Below are 18,442 nucleotides of genomic sequence, written 5' to 3' on the forward strand. Positions count from 1 at the left end.
AAAATATTTTCTTTTATAAACTTAGGTTATAAAGGCTTAAAATAAAATTATCTATCTTAAAATTAAAATGCTATATTTCAGATTCAGCTACACTGAATGTTAATAAGAAAATTCTTTATTTACAGATATTTGGTGGTGATAAAAATCTTCCATAAACTTTGTTAAGACTTCTTTATTGTTGGCTGAATCTGTGATTCTGCCAATGTTAAAAGGAGCCCAAGTTAATTCTAAAATCAAAGAACAGACAGAAGTTCAAGTGGGTTGTAAACTTGGCAAAAACATGTTCTACCAAGAAAAAAAGAATTCAGCCTCAAAATCTGTTACTGTGCATGCATCTCCTGGTTTTCCTTTTGTAAGAGCAAAGTCCAAAAAAAACCAGAATCAACATCACATAAAGCAATGGAGTCTATTTTGTGCTAAAATATTAAAATTGCTTGTTTGAAATGAGGCCAACCGTATAACTCCTTTTGAAGGAGTTACACAATCATGCTTTAAGTTTGGTATAAATTGATGTTCTGAGCACTGCCGTTTGTTGATAACATTTTAAATGGCCACCACTAATCTGGTGCTACTAGGTAGAAATAAGTCTTTCTAATCTATTTTTGTTTGCATTTCACTATCTGTATATCCAGGATTGTCCTTTCCCCTGTTGCCATGTTTCAATTTGCTATCATGAATATCACCAAGATGGACACCACAGTTTGATTTGATTATTTCCCCTGTAGTAGGCATTCAGGGATTCTCTTCTGAATAGCTCTTAGCATTTGAATCCAGTTTTCACATGTCAGTGAAACCATGCTCCAAAGGAGAAGCCAGTGCTGTTAGGGCCCCTTAGATAAAGCGACTTAGTTTTAAATGTGCCCAAAGATTCATGCTATAAAGGCAGTTTTACACTTTGTAAGGGCTAATGACATTCTCAAAGTTCTTTCTCAGAACAATAGACTGTGGACTTCTGGAAGAGACAGAGGTAGTCTTATTCACTACCTACCCCCGTAATCTAGCACATGCCTAACATACAGTAAGCACTCAATAGATAAGTATTTGTGGAATGAACAAATAAATATAACAAGCTTTCTTCTTGAGGATAGCTCGTCATCAGTTTTAAGATTATTTTATTTCATTGCTTACAAGGCATACCTTGTGAATTATGTATTTCTAAAACATATGTTGGGGAAGATGCTCTCAGGTATTTTTCATTGTCATCAAATTAAATCAAATGGCATTCTTGGTATTTTTATTTACCATCTATTTTATCCTTAATCTGTGACTTTGTCTACTAGACAAGATCCTCAAATGCTGGGCTGTGTGTGTCACTTCTCCCCATTGTCCATCCAGTGCATGGCACAGAGTAGCCGATCAGTAAAAGGTTGTTGTTAAATGAGTAAGTTAGAATACATGTACCCATGGTGCCAAAAACATGTATACAAGTGGATACTTTGGTCGACGTTGCTCAAGCAGTAGTTCGCTGTAATCAGAAGTGTCTGGATGCTGATGGTAACTGCTTTGAGCACCCCTTGTAATTGAAGAAGTCAAACGTGACTTGTATTCATCTTTTGTTATCAGTATATATTGAGTATTACAATTGTAATAGTTTTTTTCCTTTCTTAAAGTGTGTATACATTTTTTAGCTATATATATATATATAGTTTTATATATATATATATATATATATATATAGTTTTATCAGAATTTAAAATGACTTGGAAGCAGTAAAAAATAACATCAGTAGTGCAAAAAAAGGTGACATGAAGGTATTCTTTAGAGAATCATTAACATGAACAGGACCAAGAGGTGAAAGGGTTTGAATATGACATGTATGGAAGGCAATGCCCCAATACTCTGTCCGTCTTTTCTCCAAGCTTCAGTGAATTGAGCTTTCTAAAAACCCAAACCTCCTTTTTATTAAAAAGCAGATTAATCAGAATTAAAATGAAAAGATAGAATGCTGTGGAAACTAGATTAACCATAGCAAGTAGCTGTCTAGTTGATTGTACTGGGTATATCACTGAGGCAGGAAAGAAACAGCATATTCAAAGGTTTAACTGAAAAGATTTTTGAGAAGGAACTATTGACTGAGGTGGGCTGGATTCAAGGAGCCAGTAAGAGATAGGGAAGACCCCCAAGGCTAGCAAGAGTAGAAAGCCATGGTCACTCATGGGTCTGAACACACGGAGGGAAAGAATCATGTTACTGGAGGCTGATAAAAGTTGAAACCTTAGAAGAGAAACACCTCACCAGGAGCTCTTACCACGAAGGGATGCAGCTATTTGCAAAAAGTACCCTGATGGAGGTGGTGGTGAATCAATGCTCCATGCTCTTCCTCCTGCCTGTCAATCTCCTACTGACGCTTCCTGTTGACCGAACATAGTGAAAGCCTGGAGCATAAACAAGGCAAAGAATGACTGGAGTGGGGGCAATGGAGGCAAGGAAGGGGAAATGGAGAACAACCAACACACAAGTGGCTTCCCTGAGAGTTCCCTCTTGTCTCTGATGCAGCAGCAAGTCCTACAACTGTCCCCCAGAATGAGGCTAGATGAAAATCATAAGCCTAATTCCTGGTGAAAATCTTAGTTCTCCAGCTTAGTGACTCTAAAATAATTTTTTTTTCCTTTTTCATCCTGGATTATTACTTTTGATGAAGTAGGCTGCCATGTAAAACGACTACTACTGCCTCTCGCTGTCTGAACATGTGACATAATCACCTGCCAATCAATTGGTTAACTCAAGCAAGGATAATATTTGCTCCCAGACAGTTCACAAGAGAAAAAAACATTTGGACTGATTGTCTCTACAATTATGGTAGTTGGATCAGTACAGAAATTAAAAAGCTCCAAAGAACTGGTATTACAAAATTTGCAACCCACTCATTGTCGCAAATGATGATAGGGACATTGTTCATTTTGCCCTGCAAACTTCTATTCTTCTATTTTCAAGTAACAGATGAGCACTGGATCTAAATTAAAATTTGTCATTACATTCTTCTAGGGCAATGAACGCAATTTGGCTGTTAAAATTGGATCTGTGCCCCTCTTTTTGTATTAGGAATATCTATTAAATATCTATGTAGACAAAGAAGATATATGTTTTGAAATATAATCTGTTCTGTTTTAAAAACATTTCATTGACTTAAAATTCGAATTTGTTCCATTCCAGGGTTCTGCATGATCAAACCCCTGACTACTGGATGCCACTTAGCTCTAAGCACACTGGTCCCTTTTCTCCTCTGGTAGAAATGTAGCTTGTTGGGGAGGGCGCAGAGCGATATCACTAAGTCAGTCTCTCTGAATATATTACTCTAAAGTGTCCTTTACAATTTGTTGAGGTAGTGTGTTAATATGACAATTTGTAAAAAAAAAATGGCATTGAAAAGATGCCAGAGGGAGCCTTGTGAATGATATATTTAAAATTACAGTGGTCAGACCATGTGGAACCAATAGAGAAGGTCATGCTCACTTACCTCTCAAGAAACACCATCTTATTAGATGCTGGAAAATAGTGGGTGCACATCAGTTGCATTTTAAAGTGGAAATTTTGCAACTCCAGGATTCTATACCCTTTCGAGTTGTCATATATTTGTGAAGCAACACTTGTGATAAGCGAAGCCTCGGGAAGTAGAGCTCTCACATTTGCGTTCTGAAAAAGAAATGTCAACCCTGTACACAGCCTCCTGAAGGAGGAAGTTGTGTTTAGGAAGATAGGCAAGGCAATGTCTCAGGAATTGTAAATCATACAGGCATAATACAACTATCATGATATTCTTAAAAGAGAAGAAACATGAAAATAATTTAACCACCTTTTGGATCTAAAACCCTAGGTCATGTCATTGAAAGCTGAATGTAGGAGAAAATTTAATTGTCAACAAGTAACTGATTCCTTGAGGAGTCTGTAGATATTATTTTATTCTTGATGTGGATAATTGCAAGTTGAAATATGTTTGAATTTTTAAAGCTACCACTAATTAAATTTTAAAACACACTCTATGGCTTCTGCATTATCAAAGGGAAAAAAAAAAAGCAATCCAAAAAATGTACTCCACTTGGCAAAAGAATAAATGTTGACAATTAACAATATTAATAATACTGTCAAATATTGAGGTAAGGCACTGTGCTAAGTGTTTTACATTATTTCCTTTAATCCTCGTTTAAGTCTTTGAGATAGCTAATTTTATGATGCTGTGCAAAATCAGGTCTGCTTAAATGCCAAGTTATGGTCTTTATTTATACAACAGTAGGACAGCAAATATAGATTATAAGTTGCATCCCAATTCTCATTGATTAGTATTAGCCATTGGTAATGTTGAACTGATAAATAGTCTGAGGCCAAATCCCAGGTCGGCAGAAAAGACTGTCAAAAGACTTTAGTGATGCCTATTTTCAGAACAAGAGGGAGGATTTTCATCAAGTATGCCACATATTTACTACATCAATCAGTCATAAAAGTAGATACAATGAAAAAGAATGAAACCACATATAAGTAAGATTATATAGTATTTGTCTTTCTCAGTCTGACTTATTTCACTTAGCATAATACCCTCTATATCCAAACATGTTGTTGCAAATGGTAAGATTTAATTCTTTTTTATGGCCAAACAATATTCCATTATATATGTACCACACTTCTTTATCCAGTTGTCTATTGATGGGCACTTGGGTTGCTTCCATATCTTGGCTATTGTAAATAGTGCTGCAGTGAACAGAGGGGTGCATATATCTTTTCAAAGTAGTGTTTTGGATTTCTTCAGATAAATACCCAGAAGTAGACTTTTTAAAGGAAAGAGTGGATTTTTTGCAGTAGAACACCTCCAGGTTCTGCTTCTACAGTCTACTTTCTTCAGAATATTAACAGTGGCTTGGCCCACAGCAAAAATGTGTTTCAAAGCTATAGATAACACAAATAAACTTTAGGATGGAGATCAAAATTATCCCTTGACAAGATGGAGCCATGGTCCCAAATTAGCTAGATCAAATTTCAGAAGAATACAAATGAAATCATTCACTTAGTCTTCAAAACATGTATTGGGTTGTCAGAAAAGTCATGACGCGTTTTTGTAACGAGAACCATAGAAAAAAATACGTCATGACTTTTCCGACAACCCAATATTTCTCAATGTCAAAACAGAGAGTGATCTTAGTATGACCCAATTATGGGAACTCAACTTCTGACTAGACTTCTGCAGCCTTAGGCTGTGTGTGTAGAAATGAAATATCCAGAAGTAGGAAAAGCTCCCTGTGTTCTACGCTGGTCAGAACATATCTCAACTTCTGAATCTCGTTCTGGGCGCCAGGTTTTACAGCAGACATTATTAAATATGAGCTTATTCAAAAGCCTGAGACACAAATGGCCTGGAGAACCCCGCCCTAGGAGGGCTAATCTAAAGGATCTAAGGAGAGTTGTGCTGAAGAAAAAAGCCTGGACAGTATAAGAGAGCTGTGTTGAGGAAAGGGGGAGAGCCTGTTCTGTATTACTCCATGGAGCAGAACTATGGCTGACAAATGGAAATGCTGAAGTAGATGTGGCTCAATATACAGAAGCATTTTCTAACAGGTATGATATGCTCTGACTACATAGGAGTAGGTACATGTCACCACAAGTGTGTAAGCACTAGCTAGATGGCCATCTACAAGGAATGTTCTGGAAGGGATTCCTGCATTGGATGGTAGGTCGCACCATCCTGACTTCCACCAGGGGGGTGGGGCTATGGACTGACTGTGACCCACAGAGAGGTTTTGTTTGTTCTACAAAACATTTAAAATGATTTTTTTTAAATGCCTTTCGGGGGAATACACATTCTCAAGTCCAAACAACCCACACGGCTCCTTATTGTCTAAATCCTAGCTGCTTCACATACGTACCTACCTGCCCAGCTCCTAAATGCATCTGAGTTCACAGAATCTGTAATGTCCCATCCACTTAAAAGATACTGTGCTCCTGAGAACTGACACAACATTGTCACCACTGGGGGACAGAAGAAAGAGGAATTTGGCAAAGAAATAGGTGAAGTAGAGCAAAAGTGAAGATGGTCAACCCCAAATAGTCTAAGGTTGACCCCTTTCTTTTGCTCCACACAACTCCAGTGTACATCACACCCCTAAAAAGTGTCCTGTTCTTTCCTTCCTCCACTCATTTATGTTTCAATTCTAGAGGCTCCCCCCTGCCCGGCGCCCCAGCTTCTAGGAATTCAGACTAAGTTAAGTGTAAAACTCGCCAGGTAGGATACTGTAGCTTTTACCAACCCAGCTCAAAAAAGCAACCTTTCTGGTTGACTCTTCTTATGAGGTTTGAGTCTCTCATTCCAGGGACTCTTGGAAGCGCCCTGGCTCCGTTGTGCTGTGATTTGTGTAATGCTGCCACCTCGTGATTGTTCGAACAAAGTGCCTGAGGCATCTGTCCCCTCCCAAGCAGAAATATTACAAAAGGTGGAACAATCCCTCCCAGGCAGGGTCCACCTAATTGGGAGGGCAAAATCTAACTCTGTGAAGAGTCCTATGCTGAAAAAGGTAATTTCTAATAAACTTTAATATTAATAAGTATGCTGATTAATGACATTTAATGATATTCATAGTGATTGAGTTCTAATAGATAATATTGAGACAGTGTTCTGCAGCAAAAGCTTATATGTAAAATTAATATCATCTTATACATGTGCAGAAAGTCTTCATGTATATATTATTAGATATGATCCTCATTGCAACCCCGCAAGTAACTTATTATTACCATATTCATTCTTCTCCCCATAAGGAAACAGTCTCAGAGGGCGTATGTGACATGCCCAAGATCACACAACTTGTAAGTAGGAGAGTCAGAATCTGGCCCAGCAGACCTTGCTCCAGGTTTTCTATGAGTCGGCTATGGGGCCCGTCTTGGGCCTAACGGGGTCTTAGTAGCATACATTGGAGAGATGTGAGCCCTTTGAGCTAGATTGGAGGAGCGGGGGAACCAGCAGTTTAAGGGGCATGGCAAACTCATGCAGGGGTTGGTGTGGTTTGGAACAGAACCCACCCAGTATTGGAGGGTTTGAATAATAAGATCTAGGTAGGGGACAAGGACTGGTGGGCATAAGGTGGGACATCAAGGCCCCAATCTAGTGGAGTAAGGAAGAGCTATGGCTCCTTGGGCATATTAAGTGCCTAGAGAAAGCCCTATGGGAGGTGATGAGGCTTCCAAAGTTCTCCCAGTCTTGGGCTAGGTAGTTTCAGGAACTGGCTTGGCTTGGCCTGGGGGTGCTGGTACTACTGCATTACTCTTGTCGGATGCATATTGTCTTCCCTCCTATTACATATTAGGTGTGAGGGTGTGGGAGTGATAAATGATACACATTTGTATTTGTCTGTTTAATCATCTATGGTAGCCATCCTGGGCCAGGCGATTTCTCATTCTTTGTATCATTTAATTCTTACAACCCTAAAAGAATATTTGGAATTTGCAAGGCCAATTTTAAGATGTTTATCATCTAGTTGCTGAAAAGGTGGGTTTTTAGGCAAGTAAGATTTTTAGCCTCTTGAAGAAGCTAAACCAAACTATCGGTACATTGGCCCACATTTTGCTTGGTGACGCTCCCAAAAAGGATTCAGATAAATGTATTTGACTTTAAAATATGTGCTAAATAAGTCTCTACTCCTGATAGACTATGTCCAATTCCACTATTTGATTTCATTATCTAAGAGAGGTTGTCAAAATCTGGTTGTTTCACAAATTCACTTAAATGAGTTCCAGAGCTTATTTTTGTGTATTTGTTTCTGTTTTTGTGCTTTACACAAATACAGTTAACTAAAGGTAACAGTTATAAATATACCTCCTTTAGATGAAATTACTCTTTCTGCCTTTTAGAGACCCTTGTATATTTTCTATTGCTTATTTGCATTTGGACCTGATTGAGTTGGACAAATGGGCTCCAACATATAATTTTGTTTTGGTGCTCTAACATATAATTTCATCCTAGAGTTGTAAGAAGGAATAGCAAGCACTTTACATGAAGCTGATATTCTAGACTAGTAATTATCTGGAAAGTTTAAAGAATAATGATGTACCAGGATCCCTTCACAGCTTGTGGCGCAAATTTTGCAGCCAAACATATAGAAAGAGCAAGAGGTTCCAAAGTCTGCTTTGTCCATCCTTCAGCAAGGTTCAACCCACCTGTTGGATATCTTTGGGTCCTCTAGTGTTTATAGTGTAGGGATGGAGAGTGAGGGCTGGGAGCCAGTGCTCCCTTGCTGTCTCCTATCTGCACGCCTTGTCCACAGCAGAGGGGCTCTGGGGGCTGAGTAGAAACAGACCGTGGTGGGTCCTGAAGTACATAAGGGGAGCTTAGAACAGGAGGTTTGTGTGGAAAATTCTTGAGGAGTGGATGCCCATTCTGTAGGGCTATTCACTGAAGGGGCTCCGGCTAAAGGGGCTCTGGCCACTTTGGATAGTACTGAAAAAAATACAGAGGGTGCCAAAAAAAGTATACACATTTTTAAAAAGGGAAAAAAATCTATTAAAATTGTAATACTCAATAAATACCGATAACAAAAGATGAATACAAGTCACATTTGACTTCTGCAATTACAAGAGATGCTCAAAACAGTTACCATCAGTGTAATAATATTAATACAGCTTTTTTTCTTTCTTAAAATGTGTATATACTTTTTTGGCACCTTCTGTATTTTAAATTCTGCACTGAGCTTTTGAAAATCTTCTGCCATAATCACCGTTTATTTTGTACCTGTAGTTGATATATGGAGGAAAATGTGATCTTTTTTTCTAACTCAAAAAGGATCTGAAGAGTTTTAATATAGGCTGAATTAATTATAACAAGAACAAGGTATTGTTAAATATTATACTATATTGTATGTCATTATACAAGTTAAATATTATACAATGTCCTATATCAAATACACAATGAGTGTACGTTATTTCTATTGACAAGTAAGCAAGTATTCTGTTACCCAGGTTAAAGACTCTATAAGAATTGTGTATCTTAGTTAAAGGAAAGTGTCACGGTCCATTCCTTCCATATGAATCAATCAGGTGTATAACAGGTGTTTAATTTATTTTAGACTTCTAGGTATATGTTATAAACCCTGCACCACATTATTATTATTTTTTGTTTAAAGAGTCAATTATCTTTTAAAAGATTTAGATAATAAATCTTTGAAACTTATGGATACTTTGCTTTTCCCTTTTAGTACTTTGAAGATGTTACTCCATTGTATTGCTTGGATTATTTCCAATGTAAAATATGCTGCCTTCCTTATCTTTGTTTTCTCTGTGTATAATGTGTCTTTATTCTCTGGCTTATTTTAAGATTTCTCTCTTTATAATTGTGTTGGACAATTTTGATGTGCCTTGTTATAGTTGTCTTCATATTTCTTATGCTTAGGGTTTGTTGAACTTCTTAAAATAAACTTCCGTTTGAAACGTTTCATCCAGTGCTCCCTCTACAATTCTGGGATATTCCAATGACCTATAAATTCGACTACTTAGAGTGGTCCCATGGCCCACCGATGTTGTTTTGATTTTCTAATTTTTTACTTTTTTATTTATGTCTTTAATTTGGGGTCATTTTTATGGCTACGTCTACAATTTCACTATTCTTTACTTCTGCAATCTCTAAAACACTGTTAATCCCCTCCAGTATAAATTTTACCTGAGACATTATAGTTTTCATCTCTAGAATTTCAATTTGGGTGTATTTTAATATCTTGCAGCTTCCACTTAACATATTTAATCTTTCTTCTAGCCTCTTGAACATATGACTATAGTCATACCAAGTGTGTTCTTACTTCCTAATTCTAACATCTCTGTCAGTTTTGGGTTGGTTTTAGGTTGGCTGGTTGATTTTTCTTCTCGCTATGGGTCATATTTTTCTGCTTCATTGCATGCTTGGTATTTTTTTATTAGATGCCAGATATTGTGAATTTTACCTTGTGGGTGCTAGATATCACTACATTCCTATAAATTTTCTTGAGTTTAGGTCTGGGACACAGTTGAGTTACTTGGAAACAGTTTGATCCTTTCAGGTCTTGCTTTTATGATTTGTTAGGTGGGAACAAAGCTCATTCTAGAGCTAATTATTCCTCACTCCTGAGGCAAGACCCTTCTGAGTGCTTTATCCTGCCAGTGCTCTGGGAGGGTTTTGGGACCTGGCTGCTGGAAGCATGCATTACTCCAGGCCTGGATGAGTATTGGGCAATGAGTCTTCTCATCCTTTCCAATGCTCCTTTCCTCAGTCTTTGGTGTTTTCTCACATGCACGAGCTGATCAGTATTCAGATGGATACTCAAGAGGGACCATCTGGAGTTCTCTCTGTGTACAGTGCTCTCTTTTCTCCCACTGCACTCTGTGAACTCTAACTGGCTCAGTTTTTCAAGATTCTTAGTTCTGTCTCAACTTGGGGAGTCTGCAGGCTTCTGCCTGGGTTTACCTTCCCTCTCCCATGGCTTGTAAACTCTCTCAAGGCAGGAAGCTGAGTAAATGTTGGACTCACATTATTTGCCCCTGCCTCTCAGGGCCTGCTATCTTTAATCACGTGATGTCCATTTTCTTGAAAGCATATTTTCATATTTTCCAGGTTTTTCATTGTGTCAGATGAAAAGGAAAATCTAGTTTCTATTACTCTAGTTTTCCAGAAGCAGAAGTCTTACCTACAATAGATCTATGAGTAAATATTTTCCATATTTTACCCTTAACTATGTAACAAGAAGTAACAGACATTGTTTCCTCAAAACTTTGCTCAAATCTCCTCATCTTTCTAAGAGTCAGCTATTAAAAACCTACATCATCTGAGTTTTAGCCTTTCATTTTATTTGAAGAGAATGAATGAATATGAAGCTTATAAATTTCAATTCTACAAAGCTAAGTTCCTTTCTTTTTACGTTGACCTCAGGGTGAGGTAGCTGGGATTTGGGCTGGGTGGACCACCTGTGGACTGTGTCCCTTCCAGCTGTCTTTGCTCAGATACGTGGGCAGTTAAGGCTGGGGGAAGGTAGTCCTACAAGGAGATGAGCTGCTGCTGCCCTTGTTAGTGCAGCTGTCCTTGAAGGATGGGTCTAGAACACCTAAGCAGAGGCTGGACTATTTCTTTCTTTCTTTTTCTCCTTCTAACTCTTCTGCAGCAGCTAGTTCTTCAAGCAAAAGTAAATTCCCTATTTCTCACATAGGTACCAGATAGCCAAGCATTTACGTGCACCAGCAGTCAGCTTTTTCCTTTCAACCCACTCCTCACACCCATGCCCAGTCTTTTCTTCCAGAACAAATATGGCTCCTCCTTCTGCTTCTTGTATGATAAGGAATCTACATTCCAACCACCCTCCACCCAGGAGACTTCCTATTCTAGCTTATACTAGAGTGTAACTGGAAGCATTTCTCCTTAAAGAAGAGGGGGAAAAAAATCCTACAATTTAATCTTTAACACACTGAGTTCTGGTAGCCACCCATTTCCCCCAGCCCCATCAATATCACCTAACATTTATGTAAGAAGTTACAGGCAGATTTAGAATTTCAAGATGCTCATGTTTACAGGGTCATGACCTGCCCACAGATAACATTGTTCTTTCTCTGCTCCTTCCAGTGTCTCAAAATGATAAGAGCAGCAATCTCAAATGTGAGCACGGATTTGTAGTCATCGAAATAGAGTCCAGATGTGGTCAGTAAGGGATTCTTACCCTACATTTAGGGAAAAGAAAAAGAATATATATGTCTTAGTCCATTTGTGCTGCTGTAACAGAATACCATGGACTGGGTGGCTTATAAACAATATATATTTATTTCTCACAATTTTGGAGTCTAGAAGACCAAGATCAAGGTGCAAGCAGATTCGCTGTCTGGAGAGGACCCACTTCCTGGTTCGTAAATGGTCAGCCTCTTGCTGTGTCCTCACATGATGGAAGGGACAGGGGAGCTCTCCAGGGTCTCTTTTATAAGGGCACTGATCTCATTAATAGGAGCTCCAACCTCATTACCAGATAACCCCCCAAAAACCCCACCTCCTAATACTATCACTTTGAGGATTAGAATTTCAATATATGAATTCAGGAGGGGGGTGGGGACACAAATATTCAGTTTATTGCATTACATATACAAACAGATCTATAAATTTTGGTCTTTGTTGTTCTGTTAGGTGACATTCAAGGCATATGCACTTTCTTTTGAATTTTCTACTCCTTAGCAAAGATGCATCTCAAAATCATATTGCTATTTAGTTCCTCTTCCTTTGTTTCATGTTTTCCTCCTTGTATCAGGAAACCAGTGACACAGTTTTACATGGACCCTCTGACAACTGAGAAAAAAGTTCTCAGACTTCCCTCATGCATTTGTGTTTCCACGCCGTGGGCATTTATGGAGGGTCTACAGCACGTCAGACACAGAGCGCGTTGGTGCCCAGGCTTGCTGTCAGCCTGCATTCACTTTCCCCACCACAGGCCTCTTTATTTCTTTCCGCAGGTGCCACAGTGATCAGAGCAAACAGCTGCCAGTCTGACAGCAGCGGGTTCCTGGAGGAGCCACCAGAACCTCCACCCCTGCAGGTAGAAGGGCACTTACGTGTTGGAAAAGGAACAGAAGGAAATAGGAGTTTAAAGCTCGCTGCCACCATTGGAAAGGGCAACCAGGGCTTAGAAAACACATGCCACACAGGCACCCAAGGAACGGGGGACAGTGGAGTCACCCTGGACAAGGTGCCATAAAGCCCAGCGTTCCTTTCCCTTCTATCTCCTTTGCTTTTACTAAACAGAGAAGCTGAGCCTCACAGAAAGAGGGTCCCAGCTAAAGTAGTAAACTGACGTAAACGTGAGTTTGTAACCCTTATCTCCTGACTCCTAAGTCGATGGTAATGATAAGGAAAAAACAAACAAACCACAGTTCTTAAACTTAGTGCCTTCCCCACCTTCCTGACCCATTTGCCTCCATCCTGGTTTCTTCCACAGATGCCTTTCTTACCAGGCAGCCAGGGTCCTGCTGAGAATGGAGGTAGAAAGCCAGTGGACCAGAGCCAGTGTTTCGTGTCATCCCAGGACTGCCGGCAAGAGTCAGATGAGTTTGATTCCAAGAGTATTGTGAGCACATCTTTCTCAAGTCAAGAGTGGAGTGCCTTGGAAGCAAAGGCCTCTACGTGTGTGGTAGAGAAAGCATCTCAGTGTGAGGTGGTGGAGAGGACACCAGAACTGTTGACCCCGGATGTGACCCTTGACAAGGCCCCCATGGGGCGAGAACACCCAAGGGCAGCCGTCCATCTGAGGCAGCACCCGCCCATGCCCCAAACTGAACACGGGGCCAATGTAGATATGATTTCCTCCAAAGGTGACTGTCCTCTCGGGTTTATGGTGACACACATCACAGAAGTGAAAGATGGGTTTCTGAGGCCTGAGGGAGTTGGTGCAGTGTATGTGCAAAGCCACCACTGTGAGCCTCAATGGTCACCTGGAACTGATCACACTCAAAACAAGTTTCTTCATGTTGACTCTGAGGCCCCAAGAGGAGCGGAAAGCAGTGAACTCTGTTCTGACATCAACCACAGCTTACTGACCCGAGAAAGTCCACCACAGCATGTCCACAAGTCCCGCGAAGTCATGCCCTGTACAGTTGACCTTATTCAAACCCCTGAAAAGTTCATTCCCCACCTAGATGAGCTGTCTGGAGGTCCTACGCCCCAAATGAATCCAAAGTATAATGTTTCAGGTCAAATGCCATCTGGGGCAGAATCTGAGATGGGAAATCTTCCTCCAAATGCTGACTCAAACTCTGTTAGTTCCAAGTCTGTGCAAATCCAGATGTCCTCCAGTCTGGCGCTGGCTGCTCAGAATGCAGTGGCCTTGGGAACTGACTGTAGAAGAACAATTTTAGAATGCACTGTGTGTGACCCTGTTACCACAACAGAGCCAGGACTGGGGACAGAAGCAAGACAGCTCAATGACGTTTCTGTTCAGACTTGCATATGTGAGCCCAGGTCCCAGCCCCTCACCAGGTCTGTCTCTCTAGACACAGGCTTCCCCAGTGTCCCCCCAATGGGCACCTGCCATGCTGTGCCTGCCCGCTGCTGCGTCTGCTATCATCACCAACCCCACTGCCACTTGGCCTGCAGGCATTGCCCCTTCTCACAGAGCCATCCGGAAGCCCAGTTCAGGAAGACTTTGAAAGTCCTGCAGGACACAGCAGTGAGGGAGCTGTGTTCCGTAAGTATGAACTCTGCAAAGATGGGGAGGCAGGTACAGCAACAGCAAACACCTCAGGTATGGTGTTTGGTCTTCCTGTTCCAAATGGGAGCTCTCAGAGCATCCCTTTTCATTGTGTATCAGGAGTAATATTTGTACAGTGCTTTATTGTTTATGATATTTTCTCACAAATTTCTTCTCATGTGATACCTCCAATCACCTTGTGAAGGAAGGAAGGCAAATTTTATTATTAAGCCCATTTTACAGAGGGATATAGAATACACTCATATGTAAGACTGCAAACATTAATGCATCTGAACCTCATCTCAGTTCAGTCTAGCTGAACAATTCTGTCTTAAATTTACTTAGCTATGTAATCTTGCACAAGCCACTTAGTCTCCCTGTGCCTAGATCCTGTTTTGTATGGGGAGACCCATACAAATGGGGAGACCATTTGTGCCACTGAAACAGAATTGTTTTAGGATTAAATGAGAGAAAGCTTATAAAGAACTCTGCACACTCACCTGCCACAGTGCCCAGTCCGTAGAGAGCCGTAGGCAGTGCTATGGTGTGCTAGTTACCTTATTGTCAATTTTTGTTACTATTTTAATATTGTTCAGGTCTTAAATCTAGAGCATCTCATATCAAATAAAGGGACTTTTGGTCTACCTTTGCTAAGCTTTTCTAAAAACGGAATTAGGGTTACTGAGAGCTGAATGGCCCCCATTCCTGTTCAGCCCCTGGTAAATCAACAGGCATTTAATGAGTCCTTCCAGTGCCCCATCTTCAGCAATTCTCAAGGTGAGAGCCAATCTAGGCTGTCAAGGTTAGCCACTGATTAAAAAAACTAAGAGTATCACACATGAAACTGCATGTGCAGAGAGTGAAAAAAAAAATGTCATAGATAATGTAGGACCACAGCTGTTCAAAGGCGAGTGGAGGGCAACTATAATTCATGGAGTGCCTACTGTTTGGTGCCTGTCAAATTACTTTCCCATTCTTTTAATTCCTTCAGTATTTATTGAGTCCCTAATACACGCCAAGTCCTCCCGCTTTTACAGGTAAGAAAACTAGAACTGAGAGAGTTCAAATAATTTTCCCAAGATACCCCAACTACTAAGTGGTAAGTCCAGATTCAAATTTAAGTTTAGCTGACACCAGATTTTTAGTACACTCCAAACAAAGATGTGTCCAACTTTAAAATATCTAAATTTATATGAGTATAATAGAAACATAAGAAAATGATTATGTGAAAGATAAGACAAATTACTATATGGTCCTTCAACATAGAGAAAGCGCCATAAATGTAATATAGACACAGAAAATGATTACATGAAATACAAAATAATTGATTACATTAATTTTTTTTTTCCAAATTGCAAGACTCCCAAGTATCTGGAACATTTTTAAATGAGTCATTCATGGGGGTTGAACTAGCAAAAGAAGGCATGGAGAGCAATCCTGGGCATATTATCCAAAAGCTCAGTGGGAGACAAGAACAAAGGCTAATATATAGCTGGGGTCCTTTAGAGTATCAAAAGGCCCAGGTTCAAATCCTGTGGGATAATGCGTCTCCATCATCATCATCACCATCACCATCATCACCATCATCACCATCACCATCACCATCATCATCATCATCGATGATTTATTAAGGGACCTTAAATGCTATAAGGCAGTAGTTTTCAATTGGGGATAATTTGCCCCTGCCCCCAGTGACATTTGGCGACGTTTGGACACATTTTTGGTTGTCACAGCTGAGGTGGGTGCTACCGCCTTTAGTGGGTCAAGGCCAGGGATTCTGCTGAACATCTTACAGTGCACAGGGCAGCCCCCGACCACAAAGCATTATTGGCCCAAAATGTTGAACAGTGTCAAGGTTGGAAAGCTCAGCTCTAAGGGAATAAACATTTCCTCGACCATAGAGTTCTTGCAGAAAAATGTTAGGGATGGAAGATAGCTGGAGAAGGTGACATTTTAAGAGGCCTAGGTGTGTGTGTGTGCGCGCGATGGGGGGAATGATTAAATCTATAATTAGTTACTCCAGTTTCCATGATGCAGGTTGTTGGTCTAACATATCTTGAAAAAAAAGATTATTTTTCTAATTTACATTTTAAGATAAGTTTTACAATGATACATAAATCAAACCATGTTTAGTTTTATATGTTGATAAAAATAATGAAATGTAAAAAAATCAAAATTGTGTTAAAAACTCCAAATATACCCAATGTCATTCTTTTTGTGTAAATGCTGCATATATGTATTCCATGTTAGATACTACCACTCTTTAAAACAATATAAATCAATAATTGTGTTTAGAAGAGAAATAACCAGTATATATCCATAGACCAAGAAGTTAGAAATCTATTGCATCAAATTGTCTTTAGGAAGCACTATCACTTAATTTATTAATATCAAAATCAAGTATCTATGGCAACAGCTGTATTGGTGTTCAATTAGCCTATCATTTATTCAGTCATATGACCATAAATGAAAAAAGAGGAAAGGGTAATTCAACTGCCCATAGCAAAAACTGAAAACGCATCCTACCTAATGAGGTTATTTGGTGTGGTTGAGGTGACTGTGACAAATCAATGCAGACAAAGCAGACACCTGAGTCCAGAGTGACTCAGTCATTCAAAGGGTGGACCTGACTACAGGTACCAGAAAGATGGCTAGTCCATTAGGCAAACCATAGCATCCAGAGAGCATGGCTTATCAATTAGCACAGCCCAGTGAAACCACTAATATGAAAGGTTTTATGTAAGGTGTGAAGGACTTATAAGGTTTGGGGGCATCCTATGAATTTTTAGGAGCATGGCTCTAGGACTGAAAGAGCAAGTGGGCATGTGGCACCTAGAGCATAGTAACAGGTAGAAGGGTTGCAGCTTCTGGGAGAAAGGTAGACTGAAAAGCATAAGAGATGGGCAGCTCAGGGGAAACTCAGGCATAGGAACCCAGAGCCAGGTACAAGGTAAAGGCTGGATCTTTGAGCTAGGCAGAAGGACATTGTTTACAATAGGGACAGAAGATTTAGCCTGGGCCGGCTCTAAGGGTGAATGATCCTGCGTGTAGAGCAGAGCTCTCCCCATCTCTCCTACCAGGTGTCAAGAGAAGGTCTTGGGCCTGATTAGCCCCAACTGTGTGGAGAGATCTGGTAACTGGAAATAGACCTTTCTCCTGATTTGACTCTGTGACATGTTAACACTTCTGCAGAAAATGCAGGGGTTTCGTGGCCCATCTGTATCAGACTTTGTATAGGTTTTAAATGAATAGGAGTTTGGATGAGGGTGCATACCACCATCCTATGTCCTCTAATGCCTTGTCTCATCTTGCCTTAGACTTCTCTCTTCTTAGAATTTACAATGATACAAAAAAGGTACTTTTATACCAAATTGATTTAGCATTATACACCTTCTGAAATGCATACCTATATTGGGTTTTACTAGAAGACAATGCATTTCTCCTTATTTAAATCCAAGGAACCACAAACATACACTGAAGGAAATAATCACGCACGCGCACACACACACACACACACAGACACACACACACACACACACGGATATTTGTACTCCTACCTAAATGTACACACATGCAGAAAAGCAAGTGCAAATAAGGTGTTTCATTCTCCCATGGAGGAGGCTATTTAAAGAAACTCGAGAAAAACCACCTACAGTGAGTGAGCCTGGGTTTGTAAGGCCTGAAAAATATGCTGAAGAAAAATGTCTCTAAGTTAAATACTAAGTGCTAGCTAGGATTAGAAAAATTATTTACGAAAAAATTATCTAGACAATAGGTCTTGGACCAAGCGAAGATTATAAGCAGAGGTAGATTTTATTTCTTGCATGACAATGGGAGCTCCAAGCAGGTATTAAAACTAAAAGCACTTTTAAGTTGAAAACTCAGAAAATCACCTTCACCTCACCGCACCCCCACCCCCACCCCTTCCTTACATAGCAGTAAGTAACAGTGCAGACAAACACTTGTCTAGTAAATGCCATTTTTGTGGTCTATGAGTTACCTAAGGTAATGGATTATTAATATAATTAAATTCTTATGTATAAGTGAATACACATAAGTGACCTGTTAGTTTAAATAGTACTTCTGGAAAAGAAAACAAGATGTATCACAAATAAGATTTGGGGGTATTGGAAAATTCTCCTATAATGTTTATGATTTAGATTTAAAGAAAAAGAAAGCATGCAAAGTTTAAAAGGTAATATGAGCCAAATCAAAAGTTCATTGTTTTTTGGTGGCGTTGCTCTTACCATTGAAGTTGTTTGTTTCAGTGGGCTTGGGTCAGTAGGGCA

The 18,442-nt window shown here is 39.8% G+C and overlaps 1 protein-coding gene across 1 annotated transcript in view; it reads left to right on the forward strand.

The window, feature by feature from the left end:
• ITPRID1 (ITPR interacting domain containing 1) overlaps positions 1–18,442 on the forward strand; it is a 113,397-nt gene that overhangs the window by 84,089 nt on the left and 10,866 nt on the right. The window contains exons 10-11 of the mRNA XM_019639882.1: positions 12,424–12,506; positions 12,906–14,150. Coding sequence (XP_019495427.1) covers positions 12,424–12,506; positions 12,906–14,150 — 1,328 coding nt within the window. The remainder of the gene's footprint in view (positions 1–12,423; positions 12,507–12,905; positions 14,151–18,442) is intronic.

The sequence above is a fragment of the Hipposideros armiger genome, unplaced genomic scaffold, assembly GCF_001890085.2.
Source record: "Hipposideros armiger isolate ML-2016 unplaced genomic scaffold, ASM189008v1 scaffold_47, whole genome shotgun sequence".
Classification (NCBI taxonomy): domain Eukaryota; kingdom Metazoa; phylum Chordata; class Mammalia; order Chiroptera; family Hipposideridae; genus Hipposideros; species Hipposideros armiger.